The 22,409-nt window shown below is 40.6% G+C and overlaps 1 protein-coding gene across 10 annotated transcripts in view; it reads left to right on the top strand.

The window, feature by feature from the left end:
* Window positions 1-22,409, top strand: part of VSTM4 (V-set and transmembrane domain containing 4) — an 87,054-nt gene that overhangs the window by 6,095 nt on the left and 58,550 nt on the right. For 6 of the 10 annotated variants that reach the window (XR_010473504.1, XM_065067385.1, XM_065067387.1 and 3 more), the window contains exons 3-7: window positions 7,829-7,897; window positions 9,338-9,445; window positions 13,198-13,231; window positions 17,659-17,759; window positions 18,564-18,625. Coding sequence is in view for 8 of the 10 variants with exons in the window: in XM_065067385.1 (XP_064923457.1) it covers window positions 7,829-7,897; window positions 9,338-9,445; window positions 13,198-13,231; window positions 17,659-17,759; window positions 18,564-18,625 (374 nt within the window). In the remaining 2 variants the exon portion in view is untranslated. Of the gene's footprint in view, window positions 1-7,828; window positions 7,898-9,337; window positions 9,446-13,197; window positions 13,232-13,336; window positions 13,549-14,326; window positions 17,628-17,658; window positions 17,760-18,563; window positions 18,626-22,409 lie in introns of those variants that run through there. The other 4 variants (XR_010473503.1, XM_021285071.2, XM_021285244.2 and 1 more) reach the window with 4 other exon arrangements.

The raw sequence follows: 22,409 nt of genomic DNA, 5'->3' as shown, positions 1-22,409 counted from the left end.
TTTCTTACAAGTTCATTCTAAAGACATTTTAAGTTAGATTACTTTTAAGTGTTATCTGTGGATACAAGAAAACCTAATCATCGACTTCTTTACTTACATATTAAAATTTAGATGTTACTCAGCCTATAATAAAATGAGTGAGAAGTGAGAAGATTGGTTGATTTGTAGGAGATCGTTATTTCTTTTCCCTTTTATCAGAATCACAGTAATTAAAACTCCTTTACATTCAGCTGGTGTGAGTAAACAAATGCCATTATTATTAAAATACAAAGAGACAGAAATAGAGAGAAATTGACTTATTTTCTGAAGAATACACAGTGGGTCAGCCAGAAATAGAAACATTGTATTTTAGATTTATGTTTTGCCTCTCTCAGTGTTTTCGTTGCTTTTAAGTCTAGCAGCAGCTGGTATGTAGCATTTCTAGTATCACTTCTGTACTTTTGTTTATACCACTTGTAGCCAGAAAGCAGAGCTAGAAAAGCAGTGACCAGCTGGTGTTGAACTTCAGATAAAGAAATTACCACCAATGAGCGAGGGTTTTGAACCAAAATCAAAATGAACTCTCTCTTTTAGGATGGGTCAGCTCAAATCTAACACTGCCACTACACCCACACTTTCAGAGATGGGTGAGATAGGATTTAGAGAACAGAATCCTTTGAAGAAGTGGTTGAGCTCAGCAGTTGTGCTGTTAATGTTAGCTGGCAAACTAACTCCCTGCTTGTGGCTTTATAAATAGAAAAGTTAGTTTCCCACCAGGACAACTCTAAAGTTAATACTAAAAATCAAGTGTGACTGCTTGGTCTGTGGGTCTGGAAATTCAAGATGCTCATCCAGCAATCACAGAAAAGCTTGTGGGAAGAGACTGTACTTCATAAGGTTTCTGCCATTCCTTCTCATGCTAAATTTATCACTGTGTTTAGACCACAAAGGTTATTCCTGTAGCTGGGAAACCCTGGTCCCACTTAGCTACCTTGTCTTTTGGCAAATGTGACCCTAGCTCTCCTCTGAATGCAATTTTCTTCTGAGGGAGCTCCACCTACTACAGGCATTTTCAAAATGGATTTGAACATGTTTATGCAGTCTTGATGCAAAACACATTGCTCAATGCCAGCTTCACTGGTGTAATTCAGGTTTCTGTATTATTTTTCTATTATAAACACACTAGGGAGAGAAATGTGACAGTAAAAAATAATCTGAGTGTATGGTCTCCTGTGGATAGCTCTCATGTATCACAAGCTTTCACTTTCATCTATCAGAATTTTGAGAATGATGTGAAAAAATACAGTATAACAAGAGATAAAGATCAGCTTCACATTGACATGTTTACATTTGTCTTGAGAGATCATGGCATTAACATACTGTAATTAGCTGATTATTACTAGGAATGATGAAAGACACTGATGATCCAAAGTTGAAGTTCTGTTTGGGTTAGTAGCAAAGACCATGGATCAACTTTTAAACAACAGCAAAATAATCCTAGTCTAAACTATTTGGTCTTATTGGGCATGCAAAACTTGCCTGGAAATCTTGTAGGACGTTCATATGGGATTTTTTCTGTTTCCTGTTTGCAGACAGTCAGAAATACAAGTAATGACAGAGCAGGACCCAGGCCCAAATAGGAACCCCAACCCCTTACCTGTCTCCACCAGGGAAATGCCCACCCCTCTAGCACTCAGGCCCCAGCTTTACACATCAGCCATGCTTGTTTTTCACAGAAGACCACAAAACTGGGACTTAAAGTAAAACTTCATTGAAGTTCATTAAACTCTTAAATATAAATCACCAGAGCAGTAAGCACCATGGGTCAGAAATGTAAATCTGCAACCAAATATCATCTGTAATCCATAATCTTATATCTTAAAGGAAACAAAAGCCTACATGATTATACTATTAACTAGTCTGCACCCTTTTGAACCCATGGGCTGATTTTAATGAGATAATAGTCTTAAAGAGATTAATGTACAAGTAATGTGAAATTGGCTGGGGGTAGGGAGAGAACTTCCTCCTTGAAGGAAAGTTATAAGAACAAAAAAGTTAATTGTTGTTCTTGAGCTGCTATGTGCCCAGTAACCTTCCACATCACAGTTAATAGCTGGGGCTCCTGGACATACCACAGAGGAAGGAGTCCAGTCCTAAGGTTGTTGTGGACAGGGGAGCCATTTAGGTGTGGAACACAGAATACATCAGTTTCACAGCTCAAAGAACAGTTTCTCGTTTGATTTTTGTTGCCATTTTCACTCCTTTGTTTTTTAAAAAGGGAGGAGTAAAACCACTAGATCCCATCTCCTGAACTCAACCATCTTAATCTCTGAAGGGCATTAAGTTTTACAAGCACTGACCCCATGTTGAGTAGCTGGAGCCAAGACACAGTGGTTAGCCTTGTAACCACACAGGGTTACGAAATGAAACTTTATTGCATACATGATTTAGTCCTACAGACTTCAAGCATTAGGTTGCTTCATGCTCAGCAGTCGTTTTTCCCTGCTGTTCCTGTGCTTGGCTAGGAACTGGCTCTCCTCCTCCTCTTCCTATCTCTTCCTCCTTCACCCCTCTAGATTCAGCTGAAAGGAGAGATTCAGTCTCTGTCAAGAAGGAGGACTGAGCATCCCAACAACCCTAATCTCCCACCCTAATTTCCCTCTGTGGGGAGGGAAAGCCAAGGCTCTCATGTCAACCTACAGAGAACAAGTGGTTCAAATGTTGTGCCAGGAGAGAAGAGGAGGAGAGGCTGAGAGTAACTACCAGGTGTCATTACTCTCTGTTATTACTCGAAAAGAACTCAAACGGGTGTCTTGCAGGCCTACAAGCCCAGCTAGGAGGCTACCATACAATCACAGAGTCTCCTAGAGAAGAATTTCTGAGGATAACTTGAGGGAAGGGAGTTATAGAAGGCCAGGTCTGGTGTCAAGAGACAGAGAGAAGCAGTGAAGGAGGAGAGTGCTGTTACAGCTGTGGGCTTACACTATTCTGACCCTTCTCCCCAGATCCTTTGCACCAGACCTGATAGCTGTCTCCAAGAGTAGTACACTGGAAGACAGAATGGATAACAAGTAATATGTTTCTTCCATGAAGGACTTGCAAAATAGACCAATAGATGTACCCAAGGAGTGCAGAACAAGCAGCATGCTTGTGGAAGAAAAAAAAAAAAAATAAGGAGGAAGAAAATCGAATGGAGAATTTTCATTTCATAGGGCAGGTCAGCTGTTTATAGAGTGTTTTCTCATTCACTGAATAACGGAATTTCTTAAATGCCCACAGTGAAACACAGGGATTTGTCAGAAGTGCTTGGAAAGGGAATGACACATTCCAGGTAAATGGCAGCAGAAGAAAAAACAAAATAAAATATTGTTAGACTGCCTGTCATACTCTTTCTCACAAAAAGAAGCCACTCTGCATCCTTCATAGCTGCTCAAGCTATTGCTAATTATAACACAGAAACATGCCATTGCTCTTCCTAGCTAAAGTGTGGGGTTCAGATCTATTTAGTTACTGCCAAGAAGGAAAACTGCAACTTTTCAGTCCAGCCTTTAAACACTATTTTTCTCCCCAATATTTAGTATGATTTATGAACACAGAATCATTGTAGGGATTTGAGACTCATGAGTTCATCTTTCTCACACTGTCTGGTCAGCTGTGTCTCTTCTCTCTGCTTCAAACATAACCTGAAGCAGAAGAGGAAACCTGAGGCCAGGGAGGAAGGCAGGCCCACCCTGAGACTGACCACACCAACAATACGCTCTGCAGGATGCGAGGCAGCCACCCCCATTGTGGCCCCCTCATAAGAGCATTTATTCCAATTCTAAATCCAGAGTAAAGATACTAAAAGACATCTGAAAAATGACATATCTTTAAACGCCATAGCAACTTTTACTGCTAAAAGACTCTTTACAGGAAACAAAGGACTGCTGTAGCTAACATTCAGTTATTGCACTGCAAGTTTACAAGACTTACTACACATGGGAGGGATGGCAACTCTTTTCAAAGTGGTGATAAAGTCTCCGATTTCCCCAATGGTAACACTTGGACTTTTCAAGGAAATTTTTTTCCAAGCACATTTTGTATTTTATATTATGATCAGCTACATTTTTTATTGCAAAGGGATTTACTTATATTGCAGTTAGATCTAGGACACAACAAAAGAAACAATACAAATTGCCTGAAGCATTTGGATATTTAAACTGTACTGCCTGTGCTTTGTCAAATAAGGTAACAGTATTGAAACAAGTCACAGTTGCTATCTTGTCTAACATTTTGTTCCAGCTAATGTGTCTGCAGTTACGCCTAAATTCAAAATAGTGTCTTTATGATAAAGTACCAGGCAAATTCGTGCAACTTTGCACATCAAGTAGATGCAGAAATAGCCTTTAGGTCTCTTATTTACACAGGAAGAAGAGGTCACTGTATAGGATGAGTTTCCAGAGGGAAAATGGTCATGGTGCTTCTTCAAAATCTGACTTTCTTTTGAAGTAGAAAAAACCTGGGGCAGTTCAGTACATAGCCTTTGTTAGCCACCAAGAATAGCACTATTCAAAGCAAAAAACCTTATCAGATGACAGGTGGGTCTGTAGAATCTGCTGCTATTAACTTATATGCAGATTTTGTTATTTGCTGGCAAATTTGCAGGTGTGAATTTATGTAGGCCATTAAGAAGTTGCAAATGCATTTTCTTGCAATGCAAATTTATACAGATACACATACTGGAGTTCTGGAAGAACAATTGAGTTACAGGCTACAGTTCCTTAATGTGCAATTAAGGTAGTTTAAAGTTTAGCTACATATCTGGCTTCTCCTTTTGGGACAGAATACATTTCTTCAGAAGGGGAGCCCAATCTGATGGGGATGTAGTCCTTATGGTCTTCCATTCATGGACTTACACATCAACTACAGCAACTTTGTAGTGTTTTCAGAAGGCCCAGCTGAAATTTGAACAGTTGCACTTTGTCCCTTTAGAGGTAGTGAATACAATATATCAAATAGGATTTATGAAAAGGCTGCTATTAAATCTGGGTAGTAACAACAAGGGAAAGCCTTGCCCTGATATTGCCAAGAAATGTCTCCTCCTCTAGTCATGCAACATCTTCCTTCTAAGTTAAGATGAACCTTTTCCTCTTCCCCCATGTTTTTATCAAATGCATCTGTTCTTTTCCTGGGCTTCTGTGGTCACTGTTAGCACAAAATCAAGTTAGTGATCACCATTATAGTATAGAATACACCAGAAAACAGTTTTTTTGGAGTGGGGCGAAAGGAAATCAGAAAGATGGTTCTCCCTCTGCCTTCCTATCAGAAAACTCAAAATAGTGAATGGTCTCTGAACAACATGCAGCACTTCCAAACCACCATTTACAGTTGGGTAAGCCCTCAAACCTCCTATGCAAGGTACCGCACATCTCTTTGGAAGAGCAATAGGAGTTTCAAATGGTTTACAATCCAAGAGAATGGACTACATGTAGGAGGACAAACAAAATTAGGTGGCCCAATTATAATCCTAGAGACATGGACAAACAAGTGAGATGGTCACAATAGTCTGTCTTCTTAGGAAATGTATATGTCAGAGTTTCCCATAGAACACAATCTGAGCTCTATTAAATCTTAGTCACATGTGACATTTTCTAATGGTAAAAATGTTGCAAGATACAGGAATGCAAGATCACCCCCCCACCCCCAAATGAACAAAAGCTTTTTTTTTTTTTTTCAGGGAAGGTATTCCAAAATACTTGCCAAAAATTCACATGTGGTCTTTTCATGTAACAAATGAGTAGGGTTTTTTTAAAATAATAAATATGAGCTTCCCATCACAACTAAACAGAAGATTTCATCAGTCCTGAAAGAAGTTTCATATCCACTGAGTTAGCCTTACACCTCACCTCCCTGTAGGACACTCTGTAACTAATTATCTTTCCAATAAGGAGGAGATTCAGACCTCATTGTCAATCTGGGGGACATTGGACTCCTAATCCATTGCAATGATTGTTAGCAGAAGAAAAAAAAATAATCATGGATTATCATAAGTGAGATCATCTAATCTGATGTCATAGAAAAATGTCAGCATGCATGAATAATCTCACTGAGGAAAGCAGAGAGGGTTTTGACCAGTGATCCAGCAGTCAGAGCATTTGGATTCTAGTACTAGGCTGTACAGCTGTTGTGACATTTACATTCACCCATTTGCCCAGAGCTTTGTAGACTGCTCCTCTTCCTGACACAGAGAGTACAGTTCTGTGAAAAACCTGCAACTATTTTCCCTCCTATATGATTCAGAACAATCATTCAGTCAGCACTTTTTCTGAGATATAACAGGGAGCTGGTACAACTTATGGCCATGCAGTTTTCCTTCTCGGGGAACAAACAAACAAGCAACAAAAAACCCCACCCATAGGCAGGGGAATTGCTTTAGCTGAGAATTTAAGCTATTCTACACTCAACAGTCTATGGCCACTGATACAGAGGTAGCAGAGCAGTTTGCATTAATTAGGATGTTCAGACTACTCTGTTCCTACACCTAAGACAGCACAAATACAGGCTGGGTGGAGAATGGACTGAGAGAAGCCCTGAGGAGAAGGACGTGGGGATGCTGGTTGATGAGAAGCTTAACATGAGCTAGCAATGTGTGCTTGCAGCCCAGGAAGCCAACCGTAACCTGGGCTGCATCAAAAGGAGCATGGCCAGCAACTCAAGGGAGGTGATTCTGCCCCTCTGCTCTGGTGAGACCCCACCTGCAGTATTGTGTGCAGCTCTGGGGCCCACAACATAAGAAATACATGGACCTGTGAGTCCAGAGAAGGGACACAAAGATGATCAGAGGGCTGGAGAACCTCTCCTATGAAAACAGGCTGAGAGATGGGATTTTTCAGCCTGGAGAAGGCTCCAGGAAGACCTTATTGTGGCCTTTCAGTACCTAGAGGAGATCTATAAGAAAGATGGAGAGGGACTTTTTAAAAGGGCATGTAGTGATAAGACAAGGGGTAATGGCTTTAGACTGAAAGAAAGTAGGTTTAGTTTAAATATAAGGAAGAAATTCTTCACCATAAGGGTGGTGAGGCACTGGAACAGGCTGCCCAGAGAAGCTGTGGATGCCCCATCCCTGGAAGTGTTCAAGGCCAGGTTGGATGGGGCCTTGAGCAACCTGGTTTAGTGAAAGGTGTCCATGCCTGTGGGAGGGGGGTTGGAACCAGATGATCTTTAAGATCCTTTACAACCCAAACCGTTCTATGATTCTGTGATACTTAGAGTAAGTAGATGCATTCTGCTTCCCAGCTCAGATATGCACTTTCTAAAGCATTTGAACATGCTTCAAGAAGTCTACGAGACAGGAACACTAATGGCAATGCTAGAGGTATGAGTTCCTGGTAATTGTGGACACAGAGTCAGAGTAAGACCAGCTACACACAGCATTAGTACCAGCTTTTTCCCTGCGATAATCAGACAATCCCCACAATGCTACTACAGACCGTACAAGCACATGGCCATTCTATTCTAAGGCCTAAGCTCTTCTAAAGTGCATTTCTATCCTCTCATTGTACTTCACTGCATTTAACTTTCAATTGAAAAACCACACATTGCATCTTCCCAGAATAAGGTGACAACAGGAAGGCAATCTCACAAGCCATACAGTGCTTGTGAGAGGTGCCAAGCCAGATGTGATTTGCTGGAAGGTATTTTTATAATGCTGTTTTATAACTGAAGTGTTTCATTGAAAGGTAATTATCCTGTGAGATAAGGCAGGATATCTGTGCACTGAAGTCTAAGGCAGAACTACATTTACTTCAAGAAGTCCCAGCATTTTATGCCACATATTCAATTTTTGTTATGTCTTTTATTTTTTCTTCAGTGATTTCATCAAAATCTTCTGGTGATCCTACTTTCAAGAAAAAAAATGAAGCCTGGAAGTTTTTTGAAGGTAAAGATACATAATCTAACTGCTACTGGTTGCATACAAGATGTACTGTAGCACTGAACCGAAGTATGCAACTAAAGTACTCCAGTCAGGTCCAGTTTTACTAGTTCCTGTGCAAACTCGTGACTTGCCTGAGAAACCATCCCACAGAGTACAAGGAGTACTGAAGAAAATACCCATTTTTGTGTTCCCATATGTTTGTTATGGTCAATGGGAAAATAAACTATGCTTGGCTAATCATGCAATGCAAATAACCCCCTTATCCAGGAAAGTGCTGACTGTGCCTGAAGAGGTACCAAGCACTCTGCACTCCAAGTAGCCTTAGAAGTTGCTCACCAGATGTGCTCTGTACTGCAAGAACAGCCTAAAGATCCCTTGAGTTTCAAGGCAAGCAGCATCTTCTACGTGGGTTAGTGAAAAACTGTTCTAGGAGACTGAAATCCAGAATTTGCAGGCAGTTGGGATTACCTCCTCCTACCTCAATCCAAAGCATCAGAGAAGCACTAGTAGGGAATTTGTAGCCACCCTGCTGTGCTGCGTGCCAGGCATCAGTGCTCCCTTGCAGGCTGGCCTTGATTCTGTGGGGACACTTACAGTTGAAACCACAATTTACAAACTATTGTTGTACTGTGTAAAGGAAACAAACCACAGAATTGCAGGTCAAGGGGTCTAGTTCCAGCAACGTTATTTTCTACAAGAACACTTGACCTCTAAGGCTTAGTTTCCTCTATGTGAAGCAGGAAATAAGTCAATATACCTCCCTAAGGACACTTCAAGATATTAATGGGTAGAGCATCCCTAAAGTATCCTATTTAAAGTTCTAGTAAAGGCAGAAATGTCACTAAATTTTCTTCTTCTTCTGAACAAAATAGTCCATCTTGATCTGCCATGATACAGCTCCTGTCAGCTGCAGTGGGAATGTGTTACAGCACCTGAATAAAAGCTGTAAATGGAGACTGAGACAGTAGATTGACAAATAATAAAAGAAATATCCAAAAATCTCAAGCCAGTGCTACCACCAGAAGCAGCAATCAGACTTTCTTCTTCCTCAGCTACTCAGTACTCCTTCCACCACCTTTTATTTTTTTTTTAAACCAGTACATTTGTTTGATGTACTTCCAACTGAAGTTCTTTTATTTTTTGATGGTCCCACTACAAAAAATAAAAAAGAAAGGAGAAAAAAACCCCAAAGAAGCCATCTCCTCCCCTGTGAAAGGAAAGCCCCTTAACTACACCTATTTGCATTCATAGAGACTTCAGCCAGTTTTAAAACTGAGCAGGATACTGTATGGAAGTTTCAAAAAGGTTAAATCACTTCCAAACTGTTACCCTAAGTCTGTTGGGCGATATTCTGTTTAGATCTTGTAGACATAATTTTTTTCTATCCTGTAAGCACTAAATATGCAGCTGCAACACTGACCATCACCTGTGCTTGGCTTTCAGACCTGTACGTGTATGCAGTCTTTGTGTGTTCAATAGGGATCATCAGCGTCCTCCTTTTTACACTTGTCATTCTCTGCCAGTCACTCCTGAACAAAAGGAGATCCACAGGTGAGTGAAATGTTATTCTTGCTGACTGCAAGGCCCTTACCAAAGAAGGAGAGTTCAGAAAATGCAGGGAATATAAACATCTCAGTGCCTTGACTTTAATAAAAACAAAATAATACATTGGTAGAAAAGACCATCAAAACTAGAACAAGGGCACTTTGAATAGCTATTTCATTTTAAATTTGCTTTGGACTTCTCAAAATTTTTCAGCTTTGCATAAACATAAATTGAAGGTTGTTAGAACTTCTTTCAAAGAAAACCAAGCACTGTTTCATTAAATTGCATTCTGATCAGATCCAGTTAAAATTTTTCAGGAGTGACATTTCTACAGAAAAGTTCAGAGGGGTTTCAAAGCAGTCATCTTCTCATCTGTTTTCTTTTGCCTTTCTGACTAGCTGTCAATTTCTTGGGAAATGAGGTGTTATTAGCACTCTCTCCTTTGTAGCATTCTTTGAAACTAAACCATCACTTTGTCATTCAGACGTGCATTTTCCTAGTAATCTTTCAGGATCAAGGATTACTGCTTTGTTCTTCTCTTCCTCAGGAAGGGAGTTTCTCAGAGAGGCTAAACCTGCACAAAAGTAGACCTATTTAATCTTTGATTAAGTGCTATTCAGATCTGTGGAGCAGCCAGTGAGGCTTTACTTTCATGTCTGTTTAAGAGTAGTTTATTTGAGACCTCACACAAGTTGTGAGGATGAGATACCAATGTGCTCGGCAGCCGTAAAGTTAGAGGAGAGTGTAAGGGCCACCTCTGAACAGAAGCTTTCAAAAAGAGTTATGTTAGTAATTTGTCCTGTTAATGACAGGAGAGAATCGTTATTTTGCTGCCTCTTCAGCTCTACACATATACCATGAAGGAATGGGTGACTCAGATACACAAGGGAGAAGACATGTAAGCCAAAAATAGATGTATACAGAAGTCCTTGCCTGACCACAAACACATTTCAGGCTGTGGCTTCACCTTCTAACAGTGTTCTCAGTAAAGTAACTCTGATTCTAACTGAGATGAACAACTCTGTTTGCCAAGAGGAACACGCAAGATCAGTGTTATTCTTCCTGCCCTGTTAAATGATGACAAAAGTTTTGTGCCAAAGCAGTACCCACACTTAAGTATGTTGGTCATGGTGACTCACTCTGAAGCCACAAGCACTAGACATGTCTATGTATCCTGGTTTTTCTTGAGCTAGATTGGGCTAGATTTTGTTTTTGTTTTTAGCAATTTATGTTGGTACAAGCATACAAGCAGCTTGGAGAAAAGGTCTCTTTACATTGAACCAACACCGGCTAAATATAGAAATAGTATAGAATACAATAGAGAATAAGCATATATGACAGAGAAAAAGTAATTACTTCTGAGCTGCTAAATCCTTGCTTCACTACCATAATATCTGAATAATTACAGGTTTTGCCAATTTTTTATGCAGATTTTGAATATAATGCAGTAAACACTAGCAGCATTAAACTTCTGGATTCATGGAAATATAACAGAGTAAAGCTTTGCATACAGGTACTCAGTGTACAAGGGTAAGATTTTCAGGCAGGTCTTTCAGTGAGGACCACATGATCAGATTATTTTCCAGAGCCACATTAATTGTCTCAGCATCCAGTCAAGCATCAGGAAATTAAAATTTCTCTACCAGCCCCATTTTGCTTTTTCTCCCCACAGTCCCTGGGCCATGGCAGCAGGCTCAGACCTGAACCTCTGCCCAGAGGAGTAGCAGTTCCCTGGAAGGTGCTGTTTACACTTAGTCATATGGCCATAAAGCACAAAGAGCTCCCTCAACACTCCTCTAGCCCCTCTAGAGGCACCTTCCAGGGGCTAGGGTCTGACCACAAGATATGTCAGCCAACAGCACTGCTCTCTCAGACTGTTAGAATGAAACATTGCTCTTCAAAAATCATTCTTACCTCCTCTCCATCCTTGGCACTCTGTACCTCCATCCTGGGCTGGACTAGGCAGATCTTAGTATTCCCATGAAAAGCACCTGCAGCGAGATCATGAAGTCCATCCTTCCTTGAGGGCACGATTAAAGACAGGGACAGCAAAGCATTCATCCCTCTACATAACCACAAGCTTCCAGGCAGACTCTAGGTACAGCTTCCTTGACTGTCAGTGAGGTGGTTGCCACAACATCTTCCCCAGAGGTCCCTCAAGTGAACCCTGGCTCTGCTCTTCCCCTTAAAACCAAGTCAGTGGCCCAGATAACCACAACTATCACCTCACCTTGCTGGAAAAATTCCCATCAGGGCTTCTCCCTCAATCTCTCCAGTCACCCTACTACAGGAATACCAACAGCTTCCTCCTTCAGGTCCTCAGCCTTAGCACCACAAGTAGGATCATCTGATCTGATCTGATTTGATCTGCCCCACCCCACCCAGCAACAACCCAACCCCACCCGAAGAGTGGAGGCAGATACCCAAGTAAGTGTGTGAAGAGGAAGGGGAAAACTCTGCCCAGCCCTGTACAAGAACAGCCCAGCCTAGGACAAATTGCAGCTCATACCTGAATGAAAAGTTGGGATTTTCTGTAGATGAAGATGGGGATGATCCCTCTGGGGTGTCTGTCTGCCTCAGGGCTCTGACATGAGAAGGGTAATATTGAACCCAATTCCTCATCAAAGAAGCTCCCTCGATTTGGTTGGCACTGCAGCTGGGGCTGCCCCATAACACAGGACAGCTATGGGATGCTGTGGGAAGCAGCAATGGTTGAAACTGGCAAATCTTCTGTGGTTTTGGTAGAAGTCTATGTCCATTTGTTGCAGGAGTGGTTGCTCTTCCCAGTCCCTGGTTCGAAAGCTTACTAACTGTAGGGCAAACCAAAATAATACATACCTAGAGATGCTCAAAAGCATGTCAGCTATGTACATGAGCATCCCCTTACTCCTGAAGGGTCAGGCACACTGTTCTGCATATCAAAAAAAAGGACAGACAGATGGATGGAATCACTGCCTTGGCTGGCTTAGGCATAGAATCATAGAACATCCTGAGTTGAAATGGACCCACAAGGATCATCGAGTCCAACTCCTGTCCCTGCATATGACAACCCCACAGTTCATACCATGTGCCTGAGGGCCTTGTCCAGTCTCTTATTGAACACCGTCAGGCTTGGCACCACGACACCTCCCTGGAGACCCTGTTCCAGTGCTCCACCACCCTCTGGGTGAAGAACCTTTCCCTAATGTCCAAACTAAACCTCCTCTGGCACATCTTCCTGCCATTCCCTTGGGTTCTGTCATTGGTCGCCAAAGAGAGGAGGTTGGCGCCTGGCCCTCCTCCTCCCCTTGTGAGGAAGCTGTAGATCGCAAGCTGTAGACTGGCTGAGGCTGCAGTCTAGCTTACATTAGGAACAGCAGTGGGTCCTGTGGGTGAATGGTTTATTTCAGGCTTCTGGAAATAAATAGAAGCACTACAAGAGAAATAAAAGTCTTCAAAGTAAAATTACTGGCCTGCTGTGCTTTTCCTTAGCCAGCTGTCTTTTGACTGTACTGACCACTGGAATGTGTGTTGCCCAGCACTTCCACAGCAGATTTTTGGTGTTGTTTGATAAATTTCCCTCTCACAAGCCTAGCTTCGTCTTTGAGTCAGACTACATTTTAATGCACAGTATAATGTACGGTGATGATTAGCAGTTCTCCTGGTGTAATAACCTGGCAACTCCACAATCTCAGCAGCACAGGTCTATCTGCAGTACCCATCTGTAACTCATAAACTGTGTTGGGGTGAAGCCACTTTTTTTTTTTTTTCTTTAACAGTGAAGCACTACCTGGTGAAATGCCCCCAGAACAGGTAGGAGATTACATTTCTCTTTACTATAACCCAAGGCACTAATTCTGTCTTTGTTTTGCTATTTATGCTGAAGAAGATGAGTAATGTTTTCCAAAATACCTACAGGAGGATAAAGAGTCCTTGGTCCATGAGTCATGAACATGCCTGCAAGCCAACATCTGCTGTGTGTGATACGAGAGATCTACCTGGGCTATCTAGCTATAGGTCCTGCAGGTGCTTCAGTGACAAGCCTGTCCTTGAGGCTCTGAATTCCTCTCTGGAGAAGCCTGCTTTCATCCTGTGTGGCTTTCTAGGTTTTCCCAACACTTCACCAGATGGTAATTACTTAAACTATCCATGTACACAAACCACGTTACCCAGCGATTCCTGCACCCAGGAACAGACAATGAGGCTCAAAAGCAGATTTTCTAGACGCATAGTCTATTCCCGGCTGAAGACTCCAAGTGATGGGAAAAATTCTACTTCTGCTGCAGTCATTAATCACTGTCCATTGAATACCACTGGCTGCTAAAAGTTTTTGATTGTGGGCTGTGACAAAACTGATTTCCATCCCATGATCCCCATGATCTTCCTGAGATATAAATTATGCTGGAATTTCAGTAAACAAAAAAAAAAAAAAAAAGGTGACAGAAGTATTTTACAAACAAAAAATATTAAAGAGCAATGCCTTATAACAACACACAAGAACAGCTGTTTTGCAGTTTCCACTGACCAAAACCATGTGTTTCTAGCCTTGTAGTTTAAATCCAGTACCATTTGGTATCACAGATACTATTTCTCCTAGTATCGTTTTAGATACTATGAGATTCAATGCCAAGCATAGCATATCTTAGATCTTCAACTAGTGCAATTTTTAGTGCATTCTCATGGGATTATCACTGTGTTCAATCTAACCAGTACTCAGATGTAAGTGAAGTCACAACAAAGCAACAAAGTTCAGGAAAGGTCGGTACAAACTGAAATTTTCATGTTATTCATGGAAAGATCTTTGTTCTGTGACCCTGACCAGCTATTGCACCACACCAAAAATTAACAGAGACAGCTCAGCAGTTTTAATTTTTCCATGAATGTTTTCTCTTTCTCCTTTTTTATTAGCTGCTGGGACAAAGCTGGAATTACAAAACCAACAACAACAACGAAAAATGGAGCAGAGCAGTCAGATAAAAAGACTCATAATACACAATATGATTTTCTGGGCATACATGATGTGGTAGTGATACTATTGCAAACACTAAACTTAGTAGGCTGAATAGCAGGGAGAAAAAAAGCCAAAATTATTTCTTCACTGTAAAACAGAATCTTTGGAAGTGGAAGAAATACATGACTATATGGATAAAAATGAAGTTTCTTGTATTTCAGAATGGCAAGTTATGCTAATAAAAGCCCTGATCCCACAAATGCATGTCTAAAGTGCATTGACTTCAGAGCTTTAAAATTAAACAGCTGTGAGAGTGTTACCAGTATTATAATTTTGGCTGTGTTTCACACATGGTACCATTAATTTTCCACCCATTGCTGAAAACAAAAACCATTAATTCCTTTGAAATCACTTCTCTTCACCTGTGCATTCCTTGTCTTGCAACTTAGTTCAACACATTTAGACCCAAAACCCAGTGTCTAAATTTCCATTAGGCCAAACTAAAGAACTAATTTGCATGAGATTCTTGACAGCCAAAATAACTACACTGTGCAAAACTCAGGCTTGATTAGAGAGGCTCATCTTCAACTCCCTTAGTGATATTTCAAACCCAGAGCAGAATCCAGTTTCAAAATTACATTAATAGTCCAGTCTCTAAGAAACGTCTGTACTCCCACTGCAGTAATACCTAAGCATCTTACAATTTTTCATGTCTTGGCATCATAATGGTGTTTTTACTTAATTGGAATCTGAAACACAAAGGGCTAAGTGATTTGCCCGAGGTCTCACGAAATGGCCTTGGTAGAAAATGAAATCCAGGTTTTTTGAGTAGAGCAAAGCAAATGTTTGGGTTTTGGTTTGCTACTTGACCAATAAAACATTAAGGAAAAAAATGAGTTAACCAAAACCCAGTCCTTTCCCACATTTTAAAAATAAATACCTGAATAAAAAGTACAGTTATTTTGGGTTTTACAAACCACCTAATTCCATTTTCTGGGGTTTTCTTTTCTTTAAATATCCTCCTTCTTATTATCGTCCTTGTTATTAGCTCATTTTGTCTGATTTCAGATCCAGAAACCCCCAGGAGGTGTAGCTTTGAAAACAGGAACTATTTTTTTTCTGTCTTTTATTTATTTGTTTTGGCTTCAACTCTCCAGTCCTTCAGTGATTACTTTTCTGGAGACAAATCATTTGGGGTGAAAAAAGTGTTCACCTCAGAAAGCTGTCCATCTCACACCTTGGTTCCATGGTGCAGATCTAATGGCACAGGAGCAAATTCTGCCATGTTGAGCCAGAGTCAAAAGTACCCAGGCCTCCCCTGGCACCTTCTCACCAGATCCCCTGTTTGGAAAACATCAAAGCAGCTCTCGGTTCACTGGGGTGAATGTTTTGTCATCCCCCTGCTGACAAGAGGGAATAGCTGACCTATGCAACCACGGTAAAAGTCACATATCCTTGACTCTAATAAGGACAGTAAAGCCCAAAATTGCAGCAGTTTGCCAGGTCTTGGGACAGTATGTTCCAGAAATACCAGTCACGACCTCCAGGGAAACTGGTCCCGGTGCCATGATTGTTAAACACCTTCCACAGGTTTTAGCCCCAAACTCCTGTCTTTTTCTTGCTCTCTAAAGACTCATCAGATCCTTCAAGAAATGCACAATGTGACACTGTTGAAATGGAAGCCAGGAGGCTGGAGGAGGAGCTGGAGTGAGATAAAAAACCAACTTTCATTTTAGACATTGAATAAGGCAAGCTCACAAAGAGACAGTGTTTGGGAGCCAAGGAGTCCTTTCTGAGCCTCCTTGTTTGGTTTGAGGAGCTCAGTTCTAAGACAGCAAGTACAGTTATTGTATCTCTCAGAATTAGTTAACCCTGTGCGGCCTTGGCATTTAAAAGAAAATTGTAAACTACGAATACGTTTCTCTGTAGCTTCACTTTTTCAGTGGCAAAGCAAGAATAATAACTAACGCGATTAATTGACACTAAGCCTTTTCATATATTGTGCTTAAAGTATCTGCATCAGAATGATAGTATTTTTAAGCTATACATCTGCCTTAACGACCCTGGATTATTAAAATGAAACACATTAAATATTCATTCTTGTCCTCATTTTTGTACTCTTTGCTCTTTGCAGTTTGATGTGTTTGGGCACTGGAGCTAGGCAGTACAGTTTTAAACAATTTAATGTTTTGATTCTAATGTAGAAACAAATGGCTATTGTGGGATAGGTTCACAACAGTGCAGGCATATATTTTTAATAGAAATCTCAGTTTACACAATTTATGTGATTTATTTATAAATCTTGCAAATATTTTACCTTTCAAACACTTTAAAAAAAGTTTGGCAGCAAAATTACGTTTTGGACTGAGTACATGGAACCAAACTCAGGAAAAATCAGAAAACCAGAGTTTTTTTGTAATCTCCACAAGTGTAAATCCATTGTGATTTTACCAATGGTAGTGACATTCATTTGGATTAACAGCTATGTAAATTATGTCTACTATTTTGTTATTCTTGTGTGGGCAATAGCTGAGACATCATAACTTTCATTAGGACTTTGGCCCACTTTAACTATTTTATTTGATTAATATAATGTTTCATTATGCAAAAGAACCTGGAGAGGAACAACAACTTGGGACAGTCCAAACACAGAAGCCCTTTAGGACAGGAATCTGTTTATAATGTAACTTGTACTCTTCCCTCATACCTACTAGAGCTTTTTCAGCATGGATCTACTGGAGAATGCAAAGTGCTCAAGAGTCTGGGGCACTATTTCTCCATTTTATGTGCACTGAGCACACCAGCCTCCTTTAAAAAGCTGTTTTTTTCAAGTGTGGGTTTGTGAACTGTCTGAAGGCATGCTGCATGTGCTCCTGGCCACGCAGCCAGCCTTAGCCCAGAAACTGCACTGAAGATTTTGCTTTGCCAAATGCTTCATGACTGAGCTTATGCAAATCACCTAACCCACCTGTGCCTCTTGCGCTCAAGGACAGAAGGGTACAAGCTCATCCTGGGTGCAGCAGTGGGGTCAGACATGTTTTTAAGGAACAGCTGCTATGAAATCAGTATTTTTTAAACCTGTCACTTTGCATTTTCTGTGCCAGGACAGATCAGAGCATTTCCAACCCCTGTAAGAGTTTTTTCATTATATTCCCAGGTCAAAATCCAAGTTTTTGAGCAGGGACTCTCACAAATGCAAAGTGATGTGTTTGCATGAACTCACTGGCACAAACTATCTTTCCCCCCATTGCCTTCACTTTTTCCTCACCTATGGGTCTCTGCTTTGCAGCTCTGGGGAGACAGTTACCAGTGTGACAAGCATGTCCCCTCTACAGCCCAAGAAGGTAAAGAAAAAGAAAGAGGAGCAGCCACCAGCCATCCCAGCAAAAGGTATGAAAACAGAGGTGCAGAGGTGTTTCAAATCCTGAGCACAGCCACAGAGAGACAGCGGAGCAAGGGATTTCAGGACTTCTGCACTTCTCCACTGACTCTGCCTGGGAGATGACCTGTGCTCGCCCCCATCGGTGGAGGCTGAAATGGCCCATGCCTGCTGCTGGGACCAGGCTCTCACCTCCCTGCAGCTTTAGCTGTTGAAAAGCTGCTCACCAAGTCCAGGCAAGTGGTCTCAGCTCCCACTAGTCAGAGAGAAGGTTACAGTCAGGCAAGATGAAGCCATGTTGGGGATAGACTGACAGAAGCCACCAGATTGCACTCTTAAAATTGCAGGTGCACTTGAGAAGTTGAGCAAGCTGAGCAGATAAAGATCAGCCTCTGGGAAACCTCACTTTTGAAGAGGATTTGCTATTGCTTCCAGGGTCAATCATGCAAACTCTTGGGCATACTTTCCAGATGCTACTGCCAGTGCTGAGCCACTGGGAGAGGGAAGGAAAAGGACTGGAAAGTTTACTGTGTGTTTGATGACAAGATCTCAAGATGTGTATTTGCCCTGGCTTCTGCACACTAACAGCATGTTTTGCATATCAGATTCTTTAATCTTATGAATTTTTCTAATCCATAAGCCTTATGATTCATTGTAAAATATGTTACCTGAAATGCAGTTGAAGTCTGGTATGAGCACATGTATTTGCTCCTAATCTGCTATTAATATATAATCTATAAATACCTAACAATTATACTAAAAATGCCTGTGAATTATGATAATATGAAATGATCCCTTAATATTTATTTCCATAGCTCCAATAGCCAATAATTTTCCTAAGCCCAAGCTCTTGAAACCTCAAAGAAAATTGATCCTGGTAAGTAATTTTCTATGACATTATTTTCTCTACATTCTTCTTTCTCAATACAATTGCTGTAATGTTGCCAGAACTCTAGATTCAGAAACTATAAATGGCCTTAAAGATCATATAAGTCCTTTTTTTCTAAGTAATACTTTTTCAAGTGATGAATTGTCTTGGCTCTTTTCATTTTGAGCATTAGGTTACACTGGATTATGTTTTCCAGCTTTCTAGCGGTCATCATGTCTACAAATTTAGCCTGTTCTTAAATGAAACCAGCTATTGATTCTCACATGCTCCTGGCAGCTGATGCTTTGGAAAAAATACCAGTTACTGGTATTTAAATCACAACCACAGTGGTCACACTGCTTTTGAGACTTTTCAAGCCAGAAATAGGGGTCCAGTTTCTGCCCTACAGTGATGTAAGTTGGGAATAACTAAAGTTGCAGGAATGAGATTTATGTAGATAGCTCATACTAAGGAAAAGAAAAACTCACATGGCAATTTCTGTTGGATATGAGTTCCTGTTTAAAAAAACCTCCTGTGGATATTCTCCAGACAAATCAAACAGATGGAGAGATGTTTCTCTGCTTTAATAACAAAGCCATACCAGGACAAGACATCCAGGCATAATGGAGTTTTATACCAACTATTTTCAGCTGCCTATATAAAGAGGATGGTCTGTTAGGTTCCCTATATATTCAACAGAGAGATGAGTTAGAATAGGAACCTGATGCTCCTACTAGTTTGGACTAGATGCTTTGAATTGCCTTTTAGGAATCCTTTCTCCTTTCTCTGGTTATAGAGAAATCCCAGGGTGACTAACTCCCTAACTTAGGTAAAGGTGAGTGCCCAAAGTCAGGCTATGTGACTAACCCAAATCCCTCTGTGATGGCTTCACTTTCAGATAAGGATTAGAACTGGGAACCTTCCCACCAATTGTCGGTAAATATTCCATGTCCTTTTAAGTATGGTCAGGGTACAACCAAGGATACCTGGACATAATGCCAGGTGACTTCAGAACAGCTCAGCTTTAGCTTAGGCCAACTACTTCTACATTTATACAGTCCTAAAGTTACATTTGGCCCTTTGGAGGCAACCACAAGGCTGATGTGCCCCCCTGTGAAAATGAGTTTGACACCCCTGTCTTAGGCAACACTGCTGCATGGGTACGGAGCTCACCACTCCTCTGCTGGTCCTGCAGGGATTGCACCTTGGCCAGGGTCTGCTCATGCAGGCCAGGTTTCAGTAGAAGAGAAAGTGGAGTTTTAAAAGTCCATGAAGAAAATCTCATATCTATGTAGGTAATTGTGTCCAGCCAAAGCTATAATGAGGGGACAAAAAGAGATGAGACCACTCAGCATCAGGGGATGACAGTCACCCTTTGCCACACACACTACGCTACTCATTGTGCCCAGTCATGCAGCTACATCAGAAATAGTCTTCAGCCCTCCAAGGAAAAGCTCTCATGGGTTAAAGCACTCAGACTCTTCCTGCAGGTCAATAAAGCACATCAGCACATGCTGAACTTGAAGTAAATCTGTCTCCAGATGCTTTTTTTTTCTGGAATAAATCCAAGGATATGGGCCACAAATAGCTGTTGTCTCTTCCCTTCCTGCTACGCAAATCCAGTCAAGGTTTAAATCCTTTGGAGGTGAACAGGAATAAAGCCTTTCCAAACAATGAAATCAGCTTTGTCTTCCCTAGCATGACAGAGGATCTGCATGCTGTATGCATCCAGCAGCCTCAGTTTTAATGTCTTGCTGTCAGACTCGAGTCTGGCTCTGCTCTTCTGCCTTTCATATTTCACCTCAGAGTGCACCTGGAGAGACATTGCAGCCTGCAGAAAACACACAATCTATGGATGTGAGTTAGTTTTAAGTCAAAAAGTAATCCAACAAATATTATCCAAACAATCTGCAAGACTCAAACTCACCTAGCGCTTCTTTACTGGGCAAAGTAAACTAAAGCCAAGTTAGCCTATAAGCCACATTCAGAAGCTGGGCAAGATGACCCCTAGAGCTGTTTCTCTTTTCTGCTGCTTTTGCCTCCCTTTATAACACAGTTGGTTAAACTCCTCTATGTTTTAGTATTCTCAGAATTTTTTTTTCTGCTTTTAAATTATTTTCAGTGAGAAAATTAAAGTAATTGAAGTGAAAGAAGTTTCAACAAAGATACAAAATGATAATAATTACAGAGAAAAAGGCATATCCAATTCATCTAAATGAAACATTTCATTGATTTTCAGTGTACTTGCTGTCCCATTTTTTCAATTGTCAAAAATTTCTTGGATTTTAAATTTTCAGTCTGCTTTGGGGCAGAAAAATACTACTGTCATCTTGCCAAATCTCTGCAGGATAAAAGAATTTTTTCTTTCCAACTGTAATTATTGCACAGCTGGTGTCTGCACTGGGTCTTTTTTCACTGGTGGCACATAGTTACTAGGTAATTGTCACCACAAAGACAGAATCAGACTTCTTCAGCAGCTTCCCTGTGCAACCCAAGGAAGGCACCACACTGGGGCACCAAGAGAATATTCTAGAAAACCAAAGCAAACAAGCTAGAGTATAAGAAAACATTACAAAACAATTCCAGTGTTTTGGGAAATTTTTTGTAATAACCTAAATACCAGCAAAATTATTTCCAGAGGACATGTGTTTCTGGTTTCTTGAAAGATGTTTATAATAAGCTAGAGAATTTCTTTTGTTAACATGCTAGAGTGGGTTGCAGTATAATTTTACAAGAATACAATAACCTGGATAAAATATGGACATAATCTTGATGAAAATTAAAAAAAAAAAAAAGAAAAAAAAAAGAGAAAAAAAAGAGAGAAAGCCTAATATCATGTTCAATTGCACAGCCTTGAGTAAAGCCTTTAAAAAAAGTCTGCTTAAGTCATATTGCTTTTGCTTTAGCCTGAATAACAATTCTATGCTCCCCTTGTTGCAAAAATATTCCCTATCAGTGTCATTCTCTATTAGCATCAATGAGAAATGTGTACAGATCAAAGGAAATAAAGATACTGAAATGCAAAAAGGGATGTTTTTTATAGCATGCAAGAAGCACAGAGAGTCATTAAGAAGAAGAAAATTCTGGGGGACCACAAATTCTGCTCTCTAAGGGTTGTTCTGCTACAGCCTTAAGTACTTAGCCCGTTGAGTTGGTAGACATAAATCTTACACTTCCTCAACCAAATTTTCTGGTAAGTCTTTGATTGCCTCCTAGAGATTAGTTGTCATAGCCCAAGAGTGTCAGTTATAGAACATCATCTAAATGAAAAGGTTTTGATGTCTTTTCATGAAGGTTTGCACCACAAAGCTTATAAGCTCCTGTGTGATTCACTGGAGCAAATGGAAAGGACGTGACTTCAGGCTAGACCAAATTCTGCAGTTTTTACTTACGCACAATTTTTGTTGACTTCATGGTTTTCACACTAAATTTTAAAGGGAGGAATACCTGCACAGATAAGACAGGAATCTTCTTCATTCTGCTGTTGATTTATACGGCTTCTACTAACATAAGTAATCAGGTAGATACATCCTATATTACAAATTATTCCCTTGGTCTTAGTTCTTCAAACACATTGTACGTGTACAGCATGCCATACGTAAGAGTTGACTTCTGCCATTCCTACACTGACTAACTGCTTGACTGGAGTGTATCTGGCTTCTCTTGTTACCCACCACAGGACACATATTGGTCCTGTGTGACTTCTGAAGCAGAGTGACCATAGCTGAGCTATTTAAGAGAAGCATCCTTATATCTGCAGCTCATACAACATAGACAGCATTGTTTATGCCAG

This window comes from Columba livia, chromosome 6, assembly GCF_036013475.1.
Source record: "Columba livia isolate bColLiv1 breed racing homer chromosome 6, bColLiv1.pat.W.v2, whole genome shotgun sequence".
NCBI lineage: Eukaryota > Metazoa > Chordata > Aves > Columbiformes > Columbidae > Columba > Columba livia.
This window is presented reverse-complemented; position numbering and strand designations above follow the sequence as displayed.